Source organism: Fukomys damarensis, unplaced genomic scaffold, assembly GCF_012274545.1.
Source record: "Fukomys damarensis isolate Sample0158 unplaced genomic scaffold, DMR_v1.0_HiC HiC_scaffold_29, whole genome shotgun sequence".
NCBI classification, from domain to species: Eukaryota; Metazoa; Chordata; class Mammalia; order Rodentia; family Bathyergidae; genus Fukomys; species Fukomys damarensis.
The window spans coordinates 1,939,043-1,959,561 of record NW_022900941.1 but is presented as its reverse complement, the minus strand read 5'-3'; the positions used below and the strand labels follow the sequence as shown (position 1 = coordinate 1,959,561).

At 43.7% G+C, this 20,519-nt stretch overlaps 1 protein-coding gene and 1 long non-coding RNA gene across 5 annotated transcripts in view; one reads left to right on the top strand and one right to left on the bottom strand.

The window, feature by feature from the left end:
- Positions 1-11,377, top strand: part of Uggt1 (UDP-glucose glycoprotein glucosyltransferase 1) — a 129,598-nt gene extending 118,221 nt beyond the window's left edge. For all 4 annotated transcript variants that reach the window (XM_010637631.2, XM_010637630.2, XM_010637632.2 and 1 more), the window contains 3 exons: positions 2,974-3,090; positions 3,973-4,138; positions 7,743-11,377. In XM_010637631.2, coding sequence (XP_010635933.1) covers positions 2,974-3,090; positions 3,973-4,138; positions 7,743-7,768 — 309 coding nt within the window. In that variant the 3' untranslated portion in view covers positions 7,769-11,377. The remainder of the gene's footprint in view (positions 1-2,973; positions 3,091-3,972; positions 4,139-7,742) is intronic.
- A 3,040-nt stretch (positions 11,378-14,417) lies between these two features.
- Positions 14,418-20,513, bottom strand: LOC117283687. The gene is made up of 2 exons (XR_004514725.1): positions 20,411-20,513; positions 14,418-14,986 (listed from the first exon to the last, which is right to left on the bottom strand). It is a non-coding gene; the product is annotated as an uncharacterized LOC117283687 (long non-coding RNA).
- Between the last annotated feature and the right edge of the window lie 6 nt (positions 20,514-20,519).

Sequence of the window (20,519 nt, the reverse complement as noted above, 5' to 3'; positions counted from 1 at the left end):
CCCTGTTTTTTTCTGGGCTCCTGTCACATGGAAAATTGTTTTCTATCTTTTCACTTTCATACTATGGGCTTCTTTTTGCACTAGGTGTGTTTCTTGTATACAACATATTATTGGATTTTGCTTCTTATTCCTTTCTGCCAGTCTATTTCTTTTGATTGGTGAGTTGAGGCCATTGACATTGCTGGTTATAACTGATATGCACTGACTTACTATTGACATGTTATTGGCCTTTTGTTGACTCTTTTTACTTTTTCACCTTCTCTTTTTAATTTTTTGACTTGCCTATTTGATATGCTCTGTTGGGCCTCATGGTGTTGCTGCCTTCATTGTCTTTTTCTAGGATCTTGTTTAGAATACCTTGTAGTGCTGTTTTGGTATTCATATAGTTTCTCAGGTGTTCTTTGTCGTGGAAGTGTCTTATTTCCCCATCCATTTTGAAAGAGAGTTTTGCTGGATACATCAGTCTAGGTTGGAGGTTGTTCTCTTTTAGTACTTGAAATATCTCATTCCAGGCTCTCCTTGCCCCAAGGGTTTGTGTTGAAAAGTCTGCTGTGATTCTGATGGGCTTTCCTTTGTATGTGATTTGTTTCTTTTCTCTTACTGCTTGTAGTATTTTGTTCTTCTGTTGGGTTTCTGGGATCTTGATTATTATATGTCTAGGTGTAGATTTTTCTTGATTGTAGCTAGTTGGGGTCCTATATACCTCAGTTATCTGAATGTCAAATTCTTCCCCTCCATTTGGGAAGTTTTCTGTCATTAATTCTGTGAACAGCTTTTTAAAGTAGTTTGTATTTTCTCCTGCTACTTCATGTATTCCTATCAGTCTTATGTTATTCTTCTTTGCATCATCTAGGAATTGTTGGATCAATTTCTCATGATCTCTTACCGCTTTTAAGAGACCTCTCTTTTCATGGTCACTGACTGCAATCTTATCTTCTATATCTGAGAGTTTGCCTTCGTATTCTTTTATTCTATTGCGTACACTTTCTATGGAGTGTTTAATCTCCTGGATATCTGTTTGAATCTGTTTTATGGATTCCATTTCTTTCTTATGCTGGGCCTTCATGGCTTCTATCGTGGTCCTGAGCTCATCTTTTTTTTTGTCAGTTTCTGCTCTAGAGTCTTGAATCACGACTTCCATTTTGCTCACTATCTCTGTGGTTATCTGGGAAATTATTTCTGTTTTGAATTTTTCTAGAGCCTGATTGATCTGTTTTGTTATTTCCTGTGCTTTGAGTTCAGGGTGTCCTGGTGGTTCACTATCAGTCTTTTCATCCTCATTTGCCCTACTCTTTGCCATTGGTGAACTGAAAGTCTGTCCTTGTGTCTTGCTTAAGTGTTATAATTTTTGTTGTCGGACTGTCCTTGGTTTAATCTCTGGATTATCACCCAAATCTTCCTGATATAGTTGCGCCCTAGCTTCTGTGTCTCTAACGACCCACAGACATTCTCATCTTCATAACATCAGAGAAAACAGCTCATCAAATCAACGGCAATGCTTTACCCCAACTGATACAATCAGCAACACATTAAGATCAAGCACAACTTGGACACTGACCACCTGTGGTAGTCACTAGTCTATCACCCTTAAATCATTTGAATTAAATTGAAATCAAGAAGCAGTCCAGAACATGCCTGCAGTGAACAAAATTTCAATATAGTGTATTTACCATTTAATGGCTCAGACAGAGCGAGGATGCAAGACCCCTGATCTCAGTTAGCTGATGGCTGAACCCCCTGACGCTGACTGACCTCGGGCTGCAAGGCCCAGATTGAGTTCCCCATCCTTCTGAATAGTTGAACTCCGCAACGTTCTATTACAGGTTTCACATGCCCTTTCTTTAAAGATGTTCAAAGTTGGGAACTCAGAAAAATACCCTTGATGACCACCTCTGCCTCTGCAGAGTGGGTCCAAAGACTGGAACGGTCAGGAGGTCTGAGAGTGTTGTGGGGGCTACCTTCCTGGCCCTGGAGCGATGGTGGCTGGGTCCGGAGCAGGCGTGGCTCTCCTTCCTGCAGTGGATCGGGGCCCAGGCTACCTCCCAGCGCTTGAGCGATGGCCGTTCTTGTGTTATTTTTCCTTGGTGATTCCTTTATTTTTCCCCTTTGGTTAACCAATCTCCCTACTTGACGTATTCATTCCATCAGACTTTTGGCATTATTGGCTTTATTATCTATGTCTAGGATATGCTTGAGAATTTTTTGGAGTGATGATTTAGTGGCTATGGATTTTAAAGTATTTTAACCCAGCCAACTTTAAATTTTAGTTTGTTGAAAGGGTTTGATAAAAAGAGCCATCATCAGGGCTAAGGATTTAGCTCAGTGGTTCCATTGCCTGCCTTGTGAACACAAGGTCCCAAGTTCGATCCCTGGTACAAAAAAATAAAAGCAATTATCTGTTTTGTATCATTATATAAAGATTTGGAATATCATTGATTGTATCATTTTTACAAGTATCACAATTAATAATTTCAGTACAGCCTGTTTTTTGTTCTATGGAAGTCTGAGAGGACAGTAGAACATTTTATTCTGACAAACTCCAGTAATGTTGGCTTTTCTCTTTGGGAACAAAGCTCAGTAGATAAGGACTCAGTATCTCTTTTGGATAGTTGTAAATTATAAGAACCACCTGTCTGTATTTGGTTGTCTTTGAAAGTGCACAGGAATATTTTTCCTAGAATTTCCTTTACAGAGGGAATTGTAGGTATGGGCTATTTGTGAGTTTTATTTAAGCTAAAGGGGTTTTGGGAGTTTTTGTGATTACTTATTGTGAGTTTTCAATAGCTATGGATTTTCTAAATTTTGAAGTTCTGAAAAACACCATAAATAGACTCCTTAATTTCCCTAAAGCTTTTGGTTTCAGTGATTGGCATATGGTATATATAAGTAGCTAGCCTTATGCTTTCACTGTACATTTCTTTAAATTTTCTTCAGAACTTTAGATTCTTGTGTTTTATTTTCTTTCCCAATCAGGATCTGCCCAATAACATGATCCATCAGGTACCAATCAAGTCATTGCCTCAAGAATGGCTTTGGTGTGAAACGTGGTGTGACGATGCCTCTAAGAAAAGAGCCAAGACCATTGATCTGGTGAGTGTCCATGCATCTTTTCCCGGGGTGATAGGCGCCTGAGCGCTGACTACCACAGGAGCATTATTTATTCTTCCTGTGTAGTGGTATAGTTGAGGGGCTGTGAAGCATCATATGGAAACTTATGTTCTTCTGTGCCTGTTACAGGAAACCAAGTCCCCTAGGATCTAATAGGACCGCTTTCACTATTCCCTCTCTGCCAAGTCTCTGATTATATACCAGGTCACTTCTGTACCTTGTAATTTTTCCAGTCTGACTTTTTTTTCTCGCCTCTGAATAGCCCCCGACAGTGTCTTTGTAGAAGTAAATACAGGCCACCGTGTTCTTTCTTGCCTGATGGCTTATCCTCATAGTGTAGGGTGTATTTCTTTTCCTGCTTGTACTTGGCCCAAACTTCCTGTGCAGAGCCTGTTTCTTTTCCTATTGTTTTTAGAATTTTTTTTTTTTTTTTTGATACCAGGGTATTGAACTCAGGACCTTGCACTTGCAAGGCAGGTGGTGGCACCACTGAACTAAATCCTACATTTAATAAAACTTTGCTACTATTTCTTCTTGTCTTGACCAGTTCTTTGCTCAGGACAGAAAGAACCTAGGAATCACCTCTAGGAGGAGACTCCAGAGCCTGGTAGCACCATAGTCTCACCAGCTGACCAAAAAAAAAAAAAAAAAAAAAAAAAAAAAAAAAAAAAAAAAAAGAAAAGAAAAGAAGTAAATATAGCTTTATATATCTTGCTACCATACTGCTTCTGCTAGTATATGACTTAATTCCTCAGTAATGTTCTTTCTGACCAGTTTGGGCATGTGACCCAAGAAACACCTTTGAACTCTGCATAATGAAATCTTTTCAGCTCAGCTGATTGTGTTTTCATTGGGTTTTCACAGTGCAATAATCCGATGACCAAAGAGCCTAAGCTGGAAGCTGCTGTGCGAATTGTCCCAGAGTGGCAGGACTACGATCAAGAGATCAAACAGGTCCAGATCCGTTTTCAGAAGGAGAAGGAAATGGGAACACTGTTTGAGAAGAAAACAAAAGAGCCGACCCAGGAAGGTAAGTGCAGATCTTTGGCTTTGGGCGAGTACTTGTTTCTGATTGCTGTACGATGTGGAAAACAAGGGAGTAATGAATAACAGGGCAAGAAAAATGTCCCTTTAGTCCTTTTACTCTGACATCAATCCGTTTTTCATGTTTCTTGGGTTTTTGGATTTTGTTATTTTTCTGATACCAGGGATTGAACTCAGGACCTTATGCTTGAGAGGCAGGCGCAGTGCCACTGAGCTAACCCTGGCCCTCATGTTGTTTTTCCACTTGGCCTTCTAAATAGTTCATTATTATAGTTTCTCATCTATCTTTCTTTCTATCTTTCTTTCTTTTTTTGTCTGGCAGGAAGAAAGAGTGCTTTAATTGTAATCATTGTTATTTAAATTTATGAGTTTTGTGATATCTAAACCACTATTTGGGGGAGTTCTGGTCACATTTCTTGTAATTTTCTCATTAAATCTGTCTAGACACTTATGAATGAACAAAGCTTACATCAAGACAAAGTACATATTGATTTGAAAAACGTATCTTTATAGTAGGCATATTGAGATGGATGGAATTTGTGTTTAATTGAGACTAAGGATAGAAAGGATTTAAATTGTTCTATAATATTCTACATTGTAAATAAATGGTAGCCACTTGAAAAAGATCATAATACAGAGTGACTTTAACAAAAACTATTAGTAAGCTGGGCTCAGGATTTTAAGATTTACTGTGTTTTAATTCTAAAAATGCAAATGCAGAACATAGATCATATTATTTGTATACAGCCTCAAGACTGCCATGCTGTACGGTAATACAATCACTGTTACAGTAATTGATTCACATTCTTTGGTGAAACCGCAGTTTCATAAATAGCAAAGAGGGACCGGGGATTTAGCTCAGTGGTTCTGCCGCCTGCCTCTCAAGTGCAAGGACCTGAGTTCAATCCCTAGTACAAAAAAAAAAAAAAAACCCAAAACACAGAATGGAATATCTAATAAAAATGACTGTAAAAATCATTTTTAAAAATTAAAAAATATGCTGGGGATTTAGCTCAGCGGTTCGGTGGCCTGCCTTGCAAGTGCAAGGACCCGAGTTCAATCCCCGGTACCAAAATAAATAAATAAATGAATAGCAAAGAACTTGGGCCCACTGTTCAAGTAAGAGGAGAACACAATGTATAAATTTGAGGAAACTAATCAAACTGAAGTTGTATCTGCTATGTAGACAGAAGTAGATATTGATGCCATTTGTTGGAGAGATGGTGATGAAACTTGTTGGGTATATTTGCTGGCACCTTGTGAATTAGGTCAGCCCTTCTTAACAGCATATCTGTCACAGGGAGTCTGAAATGCTTATGCCTGTGGTAGTTCTCTTGAGAATTGTCTAAAGAAATAACATAAGAGCTGGGCGTGGTGGTGCACACCTGTGATCCCAGCACTCGGGAGGCTGAGGCAGGAGGATGGCTGTGAGTTTGAGACCAGCCTGGGCTACATAGTGAGTTCCAGGTCAGTCTCAACTACATAGTGAGACCCTGTCTCAAAAACACAAACAAAAAAACACACACAAGAAAAAAATTATATATGAAGAATTTTTGTTTTAATATTATTTATAAACCAAAAGCACAAAAAAAGAGCTTAAAGGGCCAGGGATTTAGCTCAGTAGTGCTGCTGCCTGCCTCGCAAGTGCAGGGACCCGAGTTCAATGACTGGTACCCAAAAAAAAAGCTTGAACATCTAAGAACGAGCTACACTGACACACAGATATATAGAAAAATGTTTATACGTTAGGTTTATAAAAGCAGATTCCGGTCTGTGGGGAACAGGGAAAGGGGACATTACTAGAACCTCTTCAGAAAGTCCTCCTCTCCTGCGAGCCACGACAGCGCAAGGCAGATTAGTTTATTAGACAGAAAAAAGGAGACTTAGAGAAGAAGCTGAGCTTTGGGCCTGATCAGTGCTGCTCTGGGCAGCAAAGATGAAAGCCCAGAGCTCGCTGCACCTTTGTGCCGCGATCAGGGGAAATGTGACAGATGACTCAGCAGAGAGAATTCAGTACTCGGGAGAGCACCAAAGGTAAAAGTGACTCAGCCGGCAGCTGCAGCAGCAGGCGGAAGTCCTAGAACAGTGGAGAACTGTGTGGATGAAGATTTTGTTCCTGTCTTTGGTGGTGTCATCCTGACCTGGAGCATCACAGTGTCACAGGACCACTGAGGTTTTAGCTGTGACCGGAGGCCAAAATGAAGCCATGTCCCCACGTGCCGTCGCTGACCTGTCGGGGAGAACGAGTCCTAATCACGATGTAACGGTGAAATGATCTTTTCCCAGAAATTCCATAGACTTGCTTCTGACACCTGTCCTTGTGTCGAGTCGGACACCCATCGTGCCAGTATTCTGGTGTCCTGAGGCAGGAGGATGGCGAGTTTGAGCCCAGCCTGGGCAGTGAAGTGACTTGGCGAGACTGTCTCAAAATAAATTAAAGTTGAATGATTAAATGGAAGAATAAGTTGTAGAACGTAGCTCAGTATGAAGGCATTGAGTTCAATCCTTCATGCCAAAAAAGAAAAAAAAAAGGATTAACTGAAAATACATGCATGTTTACTGAAAGTTATACTGCATTTGAAAACGGCTTAGTTGGAATGAGGTTTGTAGGTAATTTCAATGTTTTAAAAAATTTATAATAGTCTTTTCCTTTTCAAATTTTTATTTTTTCTAGTACACGCCAGGGATGTAGCTCAGTGGCATCCATGACTGCCTGGCAAGCACAAGATCCTGAGTTTGATTCCTAGTACCAAAAAGAAAAAAGACAAAGACAAAGATTTTTACTAGTACATGTGCAGTACATAATGACTGCATTCACTATGGGAAGTGGGCCTTTGTACTAATCCATCGTTCTTTTTATATCCCTCACCCCTCCATCTCATCGTTATTTTGTGTGTGTTTTTGTTTTGTTTTTCCAAAGTTTGTATTTATTAAAGGTACGGGAAAAATAGAAGAGTAGGCAAAAATCTAAGCTCTGAAGAGCGAGCTTGGGCCAAGGAAAAGGAAAAGGGGGGAATATATGTGTGTACACACAGACACACACTCCCTAAAGTGTTGGATGGGTGCTGTGAAGAGACACGATCACCTTGGGGTTTGTTTGTTTGCGTTTTGAGACAGGGTCTCACTATGTCGTTGAGACTGACCTGGAACTTACTATGTAACCCAGGCTGGTCTCGAACTCACAGCGATCCTCCTGCCTCAGCCTCCTGAGTTACAGCATGCGCCACCATGCCCACCTTCCCTTTTTAAATTTTAGAAGCTTTGGTTTGGTGGTTTTTGTATTAAAATTTAAAAGCAAAACCAAAATAGAGGATATTTTAAAAAACAATGAATGCCAGGCGTGGTGGCGCACGCCTGTAATCCCAGCACTCGGGAGGCTGAGGGCAGGTGGATTGCTGAGTTTGAGGCCAGCCTAGGCTACACAGTGAGTTCAAGGCCAGTCTGAACTATATAGGGAGACCCTGTCTACACCACCCCCCAAAATAAATAAAAACTTTAAAAGGGAGTCAAAATGAAGGTGGGATAAAATACCCAATCTGTATTTTTATAACTTGAGGATAATTTATTTTCCATTATTTTCTTTCCTACAGCATCTCAGACACGTGAAGAATTATGATCTCTGGAGGAAGATGGGAAGTGGCACCACTGAAAAACAGTTTTCTACTAAATGCTAGTCTTTTCTGATCTGTCTATACAACTGCTGATAAACTCAGTGAACAGGTGTGCCAGCCCTTTTGATGCCGAGCATTTGATTTTGACTTCTGCACACCGGTGGGCACTGGATCTTCGGGGTCAGGGCTCTGTTGGCTTTGTACCTCAGAGGAAGACAAGTGGCTGATCTTCTGGGACTCTGTAAAGAGCAATCTTCTCACCAGAGGAGGAGATGGTGGCGGCGGCAGCAGGAAAATGAATCTTTTGGAGCCCACATCCAAGAGCACACACATGCTGCACTGACCTGGGAAGGCGGCCAGTAGAGCCGCCGTGTCCTTCCTTACCTCAGTTTCCCTGCAGCTCGGGCTGCCCCTCAGAGGCCCACCCAGTGTGGCTTATGCCAGCAGAAACCTTGTCTGAGGCCCACACACCTAGAAATTGATGCCAGCCTTCCCTACACACATACCCATCTCTTCCCAAGTGCTAGGTCCGTTCTTCAGTCAAAACCAAACCAACAGTTGTGTATCTTCAGAGTTGGCTCAGTACAGTGGCTAAGCAAATTAATTTTGGGCCAGGTGAGGATGGTTGGTTGGGGTAAAAGGGTAGAGAAAATAGGCATAGGAGGGCTCTGGGGTGTTGGGGGAGGAGATTGGAATTTGCTGGTTGTCTTTTATAAATCATCACCATGTGGCTAATATGAAATGAAACCTTACCCCCCATCTCAGTCCCAGTGAACCTTCCTAGGTAATTGTTTTGTAAACAGTTTTTGTATTTGTGAAAGGCTTTGCTTTTACTTTCCACTTGCTTTAAAATCAGCCGTTTCATGACTGGACATGGCCATCCCGAGTGACCTAGTGACCTGTCTCAGGGGACTTGGGCTCCCTCCACATGGTCACCTCATCATTTTCCCCTTCCCACTTAGCATTTTCTCAGGCTGAGACAGCTGGCTTGGATTTTTCTCACCAGTGCTACCAGTCTAAGGCCAGGAAGGATTCTGACTGTGGACTCGGGCTTTTGTATTCAGCGTCCTGTGCTCCTTTTGTTTTAGCTTTGCGATTTCTTGGCTGGCAGAAAGGAGCGTTCACAGCAGTTCTTTCGCACTGTTGCTGCCCCATCGAGCGCTGTGGTCAGCCCCTTAGCTACTCCTCTCTCCTTCACAGCCCAGCATTGCCCCAGGAGGTGGCGTGGCTGAGGGATGGGCTAGGATCCTCCGTGTCGGTAATTCAGCAGCATGAGCCCTGCATCTGCCTCCAATTCACGTGGACGTGTTCCTATTTTGCTCACTTTTAAAAAATACGAAGGGTGCGGAGAGCTTGGTGAAAGTGCTTGCTAGTATAGTGAGGCCTTACATTTTATCCCCTCCCACATAAAATAGAAAAATACATACAGCTGCAAGTGGATAGCTAAGTTTTTACCCCTTCTAAGCCATTGATGTGCACTTTTTCAAAAACCACAGTCTTACTCCATATATCAATAATTTATCTTTTCCATTTTCAGATGCAATAGGGCAGCTAGCTTAGGAGCCTCACAATCTGAAGTTTTTGTTTTGTGTTGGTTTGGTTTTGGTTCTTGGTCTTTGAGGCAGCATCTTCCTACGTAGCCCAAGCTGACCTAGAGCTCAAAAGCCTCCACAGTGCTGGGATTCCAAGTATGTGCCACCACGTCCAGCTCTGAGGGACCTGACTTTGCTTTCATGCTTTCATAAGAAGTTGAGGAAGGAAGACAGACAGGCATGGTTTCTCCCAGCCCAGCCCTAATCTGGGCCAGGCAGCTAAAGGGATAAGATTGTGACATCAAGAAACTTTTGTTCAGGCTTCATCTTTACCTTTAAGCTTTCAGAGAGGGTGCTGCAGCTGCTGTCCAGAATTGCTGGCAGAAATGTACCTTTTCCCCAGGCACTGTCTGGGAGGTGGAGCAGGAAATACTTAAGCCAGTGTGTATGCTTTTAAATGCTGATTCCACTAGGCAGCTTTCTCCCAGTCTTCCTACTGTCTTGAATTTTCTACATAAAAGGAGGGTGCAGAGCTTTTAAAATACATACATTCTCTGTAGGGGGTGTGGACCTCGGGAGACCGAGGTCTGAAGCCTTATTAGTTGTTGACTGAAGGATGCAAGCTTGCTTCTGAGGAGGTCCAGCCCTCTCCTGCCAGTCTCGGTGTAGCGTAATCCCCAGTACCCAGGGAATGGTGTTACCACTGTAACATAGTCCTGTCTGCTCAGAGAACGCATACTGTGCCTGGAAAGAGGCAATAGATTTTTTTCCCCAAAAGCAGGAACTGATAGCTCTGAAAGTTCTAACTTCTGGAAACTCACAGTGCATTGTTCTTAGCATTTATGTATAATGGGTTGTCGTGCCCTACTAGAAATTGCCCTTTCTGAATTAGCAGTGATACCAGATAATGTGATGTGTCAGGATGCTGTGCAGTGGTGTGAGCCTGTTTTCATGTCCCGTGAGCAGTGTGTCCGAGATCAGACCCTGTCACGGGGTGCACCTGGGCTTGGAGAACGTGTCCTGAGCACTCAGCACGTTGAGCAGTGGTGTGTGGGTTTTCAGTAAGCCGGTGGGGGGGAAAGAGTCTGTCAGAAGGTGCATGTCAGATTGGGCACTCAGATGTTGCATATCTAAGCGCACAGGCCTCACAGTGGCCCATGCGTTGTGTGAGCTCCACTCTTAGGAAAGCATGGAGGACCTATTGTGTATATTAAGCCAATTTCTGTAAAAGGAGCTTAATTTTCTCTGCTATTTGTACATCTTCATGTTCTGAACCTTTTTAAGGCTCCGCCTAAACAATTTTTATGAAGGGCAGAAAGCTGGAGCGAGGAGTGCAGTTTTTAGAAGACTCGCCCAGGTGCGAGGGAGGAAGGAGATCTGCAAACTCCGTGTAGCTGGGAAGTGTACTCTTGCGCAGAATGGCCCCTCTCCTCCGCTTTCCCGTGAGAGCAGTCTTTTTCTAAACTTGCTGTTCCGAATTTTGCGTGAATGAATAAAAGAAATAATTCAAGAGTTACAAGGGAATTCTGGTCCATTTTTCCTGGATAGCATTTCCTTGAAATGGAAGTTGAGGCCAGGGATTTAGTTCAGTGGTTCTGCCGCCTGACTTGAAAGCACAAGGACCCGAGTTTGATCTCCAGTACCAAAAAAAAGAAATGGAAATTGAGCAGTAAAGCCACTTGATGGAAACTTTGTCTTGGTACCAAAAGTGAAGGGTGAATAAAAAAATGGAAGATGTATTATGTGCAAAGTTATTTATGTATACCATTGTTTAATTTTAATAATTAACGTTTTAAGTACTTGATTTTACAGGGGCATTCTCTGGCAGTAATCAGAGTCAAATGTAGCTTGTCAGAGGCTTAGTCTGGTAGGGTAACAGCATTTTATTTAAATTCTTGTTTTCCCTGCCTTAGTGTAGTGAAGAAAGGGTCTAAATTAGGGCTGTTCATTATCTGATTGCATTTATGACCAGCTCATGTCACTGCTGAGGTTTCAGAGGACCAGGTCGGTGCACACTTCTCCATTAACACAGAAACAATGCTTCTGTGCTCCGTGGCACTAAGTGCTGACAGTTTACAAAAACAAATCACAAAATCAACTTCAAGCAGCTGCACGCCCCCTAGATGTGACAGCGGGAGGTAGAGAAACAAGGCCTTCCTCCCACCTGTGCTCTGGCATTGTCTTACTTGTCCCTGTTGAGTCGCAGAGGAGCTCTGAGAGCAACGAAAAGCAAAGCCCACTAACCAAATGTAATGTTGGCGACTTGGAACAAGAGGCTATGCAGTACCGTACCGTATCCGCCAACCAGTTCACGCAGAAATGAGGCAAACGAGGGAAAAAAGATAAAACTGCATCATTTCTTTAAAAACCCTAAGCTTCAACAATCTTGGTTAAGTATCGACTTTACTGTAATTCTGTCCCATTAAGTGCAACGTGTTCCGGTGCTGCCCCATGCTCGGGAACAGCACTGGGGTTCAAATATCTGCAGGGCCTCTGCATCCAAAGGGAACTGAGAAAGAATTTGATACTGTAATGAAAATAAGGTCTGTTCAATAATAAACTTTTTCCTCTCTTTACACCCGTCTGGTCAGTCATTTGAATTTGGTGTGGTGGTGTTTTGTTTTTGAGTGGCTGACGTGACTCAGCACCTGTCAACCCACCCGCTGAGAGGCTCCCCAGAACCGGGCGCAACATTTCAGACTTACAGCCAGCCCTGCTGCCATTGTCCGTTCTGCAGGCCGGAGCCTCTCACTGAAGGTGCTGTCTCCTGATTAAACTTCGGTGCTGTTTCCTCCCTGCCGTGTGCTGTGTCCAATTCTTCACACAAGAACCTAGAAACCTCACCGGGCCCGGTCACACACGGTAACAGGACTACACATCAGAACCCAAGTCTAAACCCTGGGAGAGCCAAAAAGCACAAAATCTACCCTAAAAAGATTAAAATCAACACTGAAGCAGAATCTAAAGTCCATTATTGGGCCCAGGATTTCACTCCGTGGTGCTGCCGCCTGCCTGGCAAATGCAAGTACCAAGTTCTATCCCCGGTACCAAAAAACAAAGTCCATTATTCACAATGTGCAGTATATGATCATAAATCAGTAGGCATGAAAAGCAATAGTATGTGACATTTAGCCAAGGAAAGAAAAATCCAGACAGCCATGAAGTCGAAACTGATAAACAAAAACTTGTAAAATACAGGCAGTTTGCTTAGACTTAAATGTATGAATACATTTATTAGACTTTTAATAACCCCCCTTTTTTTGGTGTTTTGAGACAGGGTCTCCCTATGTAGTTCAGACTGACCTGGAACTCACCATGTAGCCCAGGCTGGTCTCGAACTCACAGCGATCCTCCTGCCTCAGCCTCCCGAGTGCTGGGATTATAGGTGTGCGCCACCACACCCATCTTGTTTTTTATTTTAAAATAATTGACAGACAAACCATAGAAACAGGTATGGCGGTGGATGTCTGTAATCTCAGCACTTGGGAAAGCCAAAGTAGGAGCATCACATTTGAGTCCTGCCTGGACAATACACAGTAACTTAGTAAAACCCTCTCAACAGAGCCAGGCACAGTAGCGCACGCCTGTAGTCCCAGGACTCGGGGCTGAGGCAGAAGAAGTGCCGAGTTCAAGGCCAGCCTGAGCCACATAGGGAGACCCTGTTTCAAAAAGAAAAACAAAGATCCTGTCTCAAAATGAAGTGAAATGGGATGGGATGGGGATTGAGTTCCGTGTAAAGCCCTGGATTCAACTCTCAGTGCTGCAAAAAGAGAAAGAAGAAAAAACAGGAAGAATGTCGAGTCTTAACATTCCCAAAGATGGTGCCTGTCGCGAGCCGGCGACGCAGAGCACTGTCCAGCAGTCCCAAACCTGAAAGAGCAGCGGGGTGGAGATGGGGCAGAGAGAAAGGAAGGACGCCAAGACAAGAGTCTGATCAAGGCGACGTTTATTGCAGGCAGGCATCAGCCTTTTTAAGGAAAAGACCGAACTATTATGGGCTAGGATTACCATAGTAACCTCAACACCCGCTCCACGGGAACGAGGGTTCACACGGGCAAGAGAAAGCAGGCTCAAGAAAAACAAATTAACAACACTTGCAACTAATAATCATGATTCCCAAATAGGTGGAGGAACTTAACAAAATGGAGTTACAACACCTGACTCCTACAGATAACGTCAGATCTTTAACAGGAAGCACCTGACTCCTACAGATCTTTGGCTGTCCGAGTTTCTCCCGTGCAGGGTCAAAACAAGTTTAACATGTGCAGTCCTTAAAAAGGAACAAATGTCTTTCAAAAAGCCAGTGGGCCATGGCTGGCTTCCCACATATCCCCCTTTTTATTATATTTAGAGCAGGGACTTTCCCTGTTCAGCAGAAAGGCTGTGCCTGTCTTAGGTGAGAAATGTCCAGAGAAATCCCTTACCCGTCATCAAGCCATGAGCAGTTTAATACTCAGGCTCTGTCTTAGGTTGGATATTTCTCCACAATTCTCTAACCCGTCTTTGACTACCAGCCTCTGCAGGGGGTATACCATGGGTTGTGAAGGCTTGCCATGTAGCTTTTTCTACCTCTATCAATATTTGTAATCCTTGTTCCTCATACCAGGACTCATTAATTTTTACAGGCATCATTACAAAGAGAGGTTGTCTCAAACCCATCACAGAATGAAAGGAAGTCACCATTTCTGAGAATATACAATTGGTCAATTGACAATATTATCAGTTTCACAAACAATCTATGAGCATTAACACAAGACATTATATTAGAGGCCCCTATGCCAACAATATTGAAACTAAGGCTAGTAACTTTGACATCTGAGCTTTCTGGAGGGGAGTGAACTTATGGAATCTTTCTTCCCCATTTGATATAACCTTTTTATCTATCTTTATTGCTTCTAATTTTCTAAGGAGCGATCGTTTTTCCTCTGCTAACTGAACTTTTCCTTAATTGTTCTACCTCTGAGATCATATCTGAGTTGGGGTCTTTTATTTCTCTTATATCAGGTTCAATAGGAGCAGTGGGAGGGGGACGAGCAGTTAATATAGCTCCTACAGTATCATTATCTTCATTGTCTCCCTCAGACTCTGAGGAGCTTTCAGTTAGATCAGGATACAATTTTGACTCTCTCTCCTTAGGTTCTGAACTTTGTGATTCAACTTCTCTTAACTCCTCTAAGGTTTCTTTGGCCTCTCTGAGGTGTTTATCTAAGCCTTGTACGTCCCTTTTCTGTAAGCACTCATTTATTAAAGACCAGAAAGAAAATGTAATGGCTGGTACACTGTCAGAATTATGACTCCTTAATCTTTCATTTAATTCTTCTCCTACTCTAGCCCAAACATCTTCAGTTATTTCCTCTACATCACTGAACCAAGGACAAATTTCATCCATATAATCAAGAAATTGAAACAATGACTTTTTATTTGCCTTAATTCCTTTCTCCCTGAATAAAGACTGAATTGCTGTGCTAAATTTGATTTTAGATCCTATGTGCCCCACTGGTACCTGCTTCTCCGAGGATTTTCCCCGCCGGGCGTTCCAGACAGCGGTGTCCTCCTTGTTTCGACTCGGCCGAGCCCTTTTTGATAGCAGGCTTCTGATTACTCACCGCTCGCCGCTTCAATTTCAGGTCCCTGTTTGGGCTCCACTTGTCGCGAACCGGCGACGCAGAGCACTGTCCAGCAGTCCCAAACCTGAAAGAGCAGCGGGGTGGAGATGGGGCAGAGAGAAAGGAAGGACGCCAAGACAAGAGTCTGATCAAGGCGACGTTTATTGCAGGCAGGCATCAGCCTTTTAAAGGGAAAGACCGAACTGTTATGGGCTAGGATTACCATACTAACCTCAACACCCGCTCCACGGGAACGAGGGTTCACACGGGCAAGAGAAAGCAGGCTCAAGAAAAACAAATTAACAACACTTGCAACTAATAATCATGATTCCCAAATAGGTGGAGGAACTTAACAAAATGGAGTTACAACACCTGACTCCTACAGATAACGTCAGATCTTTAACAGGAAGCACCTGACTCCTACAGATCTTTGGCTGTCCGAGTTTCTCCCGTGCAGGGTCAAAAACAAGTTTAACACGTGCAGTCCTTAAAAAGGAACAAATGTTGTCTTTCAAAAAGCCAGTGAGCCATGGCTGGCTTCCCACAGTTGCCATTTGGCTTAAAATGGAATTTGAGGCTGGGAATAGTTTTCCTACATTATTCTTCACCATTTTGATTGTTGCACTCTTTCATTTTATAGACATTGCATCCAAAGCTGGACGTGGTGGCATATACCTGTGATCCCAGCACTCAGAAGGCCGAAACAGAAGGACTGCTGTGAGTCCGAGGCCAGCCTGGACCACGTAGTGAGTTCAAGGCCAGCCTGAACTGCATACCAAGACTCTGACTTAAAAGAATACAAATAAAGCTCACACACACCTGGTTTGGGAACCTTAAAATGGAATGGTTTTTTTTTTTTTTTTTTTTTTTTTTTTGGTACTGGGGTTTGATCTTGGGTCCTTGCGCCTTAAAATGGAATGGGAGGCTGTTGTTAATCAGCTGTCAGTCCTGCTACAGCTGCACCCTCAGCTGGGATGCACCCCGGGAGGGTGGACTGGGCACAGCGCAGACTCTTGAAAATTGATGGATGTGATCTGTGCAGGGCCCTCTCCAGAAGTCCCAGATCCTGAGACCACACCTGATCCCTTTCTTACTTGAGGCTTCACTTCTGCTGGCTCCAATCCTAATTCCGAACAGGTGAAGTTGTTTCCATCTCCTTCCTGTTTAAAACCGTAAATGCAGCCACCATTTGGTAAAAACTGGGAGCACAATTCCAACTGGGTGTTTTCCCAGATTCCAACTCTAGCCCCCAGATTCATGTGATTTTCTTCTTCTCTCCTTTACCCCCACCTTTTTTTGAGACAGGATCTCACTATGTAGCCCAGGATGACCCGGAACTTGCTATAATCTTCCTGCCTCAGCCTCTTAACTACTAAAATTATAGTTGTGCACCACTATGCCCAACTTCTTAGTTCCTGATTACACTGAGTTTATTCTCAGTCAACACAAGGAAGGCTTATGTTTTGGTTTTTTGTTTGTTTAGGTGGTCTCACGATGCAGTTCAGGCTGGCCTCAAAACTCGAGGTGATTCTCCTGCCTCAGCCTCCCGCGTGCTGGGATTACATGAATGCTCCACCACGCCCAGCTGTGTTTTGATTTTTAAGAGACTGCCAAACTGGTTTCCAAAATAATTTTTACCACTCTTCATTTCACCAGCAAGATCTAGAACTTCAGTCAATACCTGGTATGCCAGGCTTTCAGAATTGTAGCTGTTCTGGTGGGCATGTGTCATACTGGGATTTTAATCTACATTTCTCTAATACGAGTGGTCCGAATATTATTCATGGGCTCTTTTACCATCTGTGAGGTGTCTGTTCAAATATTTTGTCATTTTCCAGTAAAAGTGAGCTGTTTGCCTTATTATGTTGTAAGAATTACTTCTATATTCTTGAGCCAAATCTTCTGTTGAATGTATGTTTTGGAAATGTTTTCACCCAGTTGTTTTGCTTTTTCACTTTTGTAACGGTGTATGTTTCCTCTGCCACGTTAATTCCTTTGCTCTGCACACGTGCAGATTAGTAATTTGTTTCCTTCTGTGACAGCCATTATTTCAGCGCTTAACATTGCAGATAAAAGTGAGTGTTTGTGTGAACACAAGCGCTCGCAGGTTTGGGAAACGTCCAAGAGCACGGTTCCGGCTGTTTCATAAGCACATTTTTAGCCTCAGCAGGAGCCGCGCGACCCAGTCCACTTCCCCGCGTCCCCCGCCCCCAGCACGAGGCGGCTTCTTGACTCCTCGCCAGCAGGTGGGGCCGGCCCAAGCCGTTCTGCAGTATCTGGGGACCAGTGAAACACCTACGCAGGCCGCCTTACCAGAAGGTTCTCGCCTCACAGACGGCCGGGGCGGGCTGTGTGAGAAGGAAGAGGTCATGGACAGGCAAGAGGCCCACGTGAGGAGGAAGAGCCGGCGTGCCCTTCCTTACAACTTCGTTCATTCATTCGAGAGGGTCTCACTGCACTAGGTGCCCAGGCTGGGCTCAAATGACCCTCCTGACTCAGCCTCCCTGCTGCTGGGATTGCAGTCTTACACCATCACACTCAGCTTCAGCTCTCTTGGGCGAACTGCCGAAGAGGTCCTGCAGGTCTACCTCAGCCGCCTTGAGGCAGGTCCCCAACAGCCCATGGTCCCTCCTCCCCACACGGCCACAAGCAAGCTCCCACATCAGAAACCCTGGAAGACAAGCTCAAGTCGTATGCACCCCTGTAATCCTGGCACTCTGGAAGGCTGAGGCAGGAGGGTCACCACTTCAGCTCAACCTGGAAAAGTGAGTCACTTAGTGTCAGCATGCCTGTCTCAAAGACTAAAGCAAAACTGGGGATATATCTCAGTGGAAAGATGCTGGGTGCAATTCCCAGTCAAGCGGAAAGAATATCCCAGCTCTGGTAAGGTCTTGCATTTTCCTAGTGGCTGAGGGTGGTGCATACCCTTTCATGCGCTTTCTTTCCATCTGTACCCTTCTAAAGGGAAAGACCTGCTCGTTCTGTTTACCCGCTCTCGAGTGGAGCTTCGGTGGGTTTCACTATTCGTTACTCTTGAATGGTGGGCTTATTTCTATATTCTGGACCCCAGTCCTTTGTAAGATTCATTTTCTGGCAGTTTTTTTTTAGTGCCAGCTGGTGTCATGTCTAAGAAATCTAGGTCTAGTCCTGAGGATTTTTGCCTATATTTTTTTCTTTTTTTTTGCCTGTTTTTTCTAAAACCTTTTGTAGTTTATATTTAAATGCATGATTAATTTTGAATTAATCTTTTATAACATGTAAGACTTAGGTCTGGGCTTTTTTTTCTTATATTTTTCCCTCCGACATGATCTGGCTATGATTCCCAGGCTGGACTTCAACTCTTGAGCTGAAGTGATTCTCCTGCCTCAGCCTCCAGGGTAGCTGGGCTTATGGACTTACACCGCTTGTTCTTGGTCATAAGGGAAAACGTCTAGTCTTTTATTAAGTATCATGTTAGCTGTAGGGTTTATGTAGATTATAGTACATGTTTTTAGGATCATAATGGTTTCATTCATTACAGGAAATCTGTCCATGTACATAACACATCTTAGTTCTTTTTACATCTTCCCCTAGGATTTAATTAAACTTGGAAATATTTTAGGAATTGGTGCAGTTATTCTAATTTGTTGAACTGTGCAAATTTTTTTTAGTGATTTTTTTTTTTAATTAAAAAAATATTTTTTGTACCGGGGATCGAACTCAGCCTTCAAGGCAGGCAGCAGAACCACTGAGCTAAATTCCCAGCCCCTGATATCCCCTCTTTAATCCTCTCAGTGGCTACAGTATGGAGATGATGACTTCTCTCGTTCCAGAGATTAGAAACTGTCTTTTCCAGTTTTCCTCTTTGTCACTTTGGACACCCATGACTTAACCATTTAGGCATTTTTAACCGGGCTGTGTGGGGGGTAATGAGTCCCGGCTGGGGACGGTTGAAAACCTCAGGTCACAGGTTTGATGCTTCCAAGAGCCTCGGTGTAGGAACAGATGAAAAATACAGTGCATCTGTGACAGTAAAATTTCAGGAGCGGCCTGCCCCGGCCCGCAGGGCTTGTAATCAGCAGAGCTCGAGAAGGGGGGATACCTGGAAATGGGCCAAGAGAGGCGCAGAGAGAAGGAGACCAAGCAGAGGCTTGTCAAGGTCTCGTTTATTTGCAGGCACAAGCGGTATATAAAGGCAAAAACCACAAAATTGTAAGAGGAAGTGTCAGTAACAGTTATGATGAGATACAGTTGTTATGTAACAGATTAGGTCATTAAATGAGCAAGGCCATTAGTACAGTCATTGGCACGTCTGTGCCAGTGAGGTGACTCAGATGTAAACATGGAGGCGGTTATGTTAGGCTCAAAAACAACTCTGAGAATACGAATATTTGGTCTCCTACATCTCCTCCCTTTTTACAGTAAAAAAAAAAAATGAAGAGATATATATCACGCAAGCCAGGAGCGGAGGCCAATTAGTTTAGAAAGACCATCCCAGGTATCCTGATCTTGTCAGTAGGCTTTAACCATAGAGTAGAAGTAGAGGCCGGGTAGTTGGTAGAGGAAGAGATGGCCTTGACATCTCGACAGAAGCCCCTGTCTTAGGTTGATCAGTCAGGCGTTGACTGTCTTACCCGTCATTGGGGTCAACTGTAGCAAGAGAGGAGAAGTCTCCAGAGGACTTCAAGGATATTCCAAGGCCCTCCAGTAACTGTGACTGTAAGGACTTGGTAATATTCTCTTTTTGGGCCTCTCAGATGTCAGGCTTATTCTCTGGTCTCCATAGACGTTTGGACCTGTAAATAATTTTCCTCCTGATCGGCCAGATCAAGACGATGGTAATGGATTTGGATGGCCTTGGCTTGCATGGTATCTATCTGTTGTTTAATAAAGGAGGTAAGTCTATTAAATATTAGAGGCCCGATGGTTAATAATATCAGGAGCCCTAATAGGGGCCCCAATAAAGGGAGGAGATAAGGCAAAAATCCATTGAGCCCAGTCCAGAGGGGGTTTTCGCGTAATTCCTTTCTGCGTTTTTCTAAATCTTCCTGTAAGGTTCTGATCTTATCTCTAATAATACCAGACTTATTTGTATAAAAACAACATTGTTCTTGGAGTTCTTGATTAATTAGCGCCAATGTGGCAGAGGTGGTATTTAACCCTTTAACTACCTTGCAAGCTAATTTCCTAACTGCCTTATCAGCATGTATTCCAATTGAGGGTATACCTATCAGACTGGAGTCAGTGGTTCCACCGCCTGCCTCACCAGTGCAAGGGCCAGAGTTCCATCCCGGTACCAAAATAACAACAAAACCAAACCCTACGGAGAAGAGCTCAGAGCTGAATTTTACTGTAGCTCTCCCTGTGTCACTCCTTCCCTCCTCCCTACCCCGTCATCTCTTTCTTGTATTGTGAGCCTCAGCCTAGGGCCTTAGCTCTGCCTCACATCCTCGACTCCCTTTCCCTTTTTCTACTTTTGTATTTCTGCACAGCTCTCCCCCAGTCACTAATCTCAGCAGGCTGGGCTCACCTTGCGATTCTCCTGCCTCAGCCTCCCCAGTGCTACGGCGCCGGCTTCCCTCGCCGCGCTTCCTGGCCGCCCTCCACGCCGAGGGTGGGAGACGTCGGCGCCCCGGACC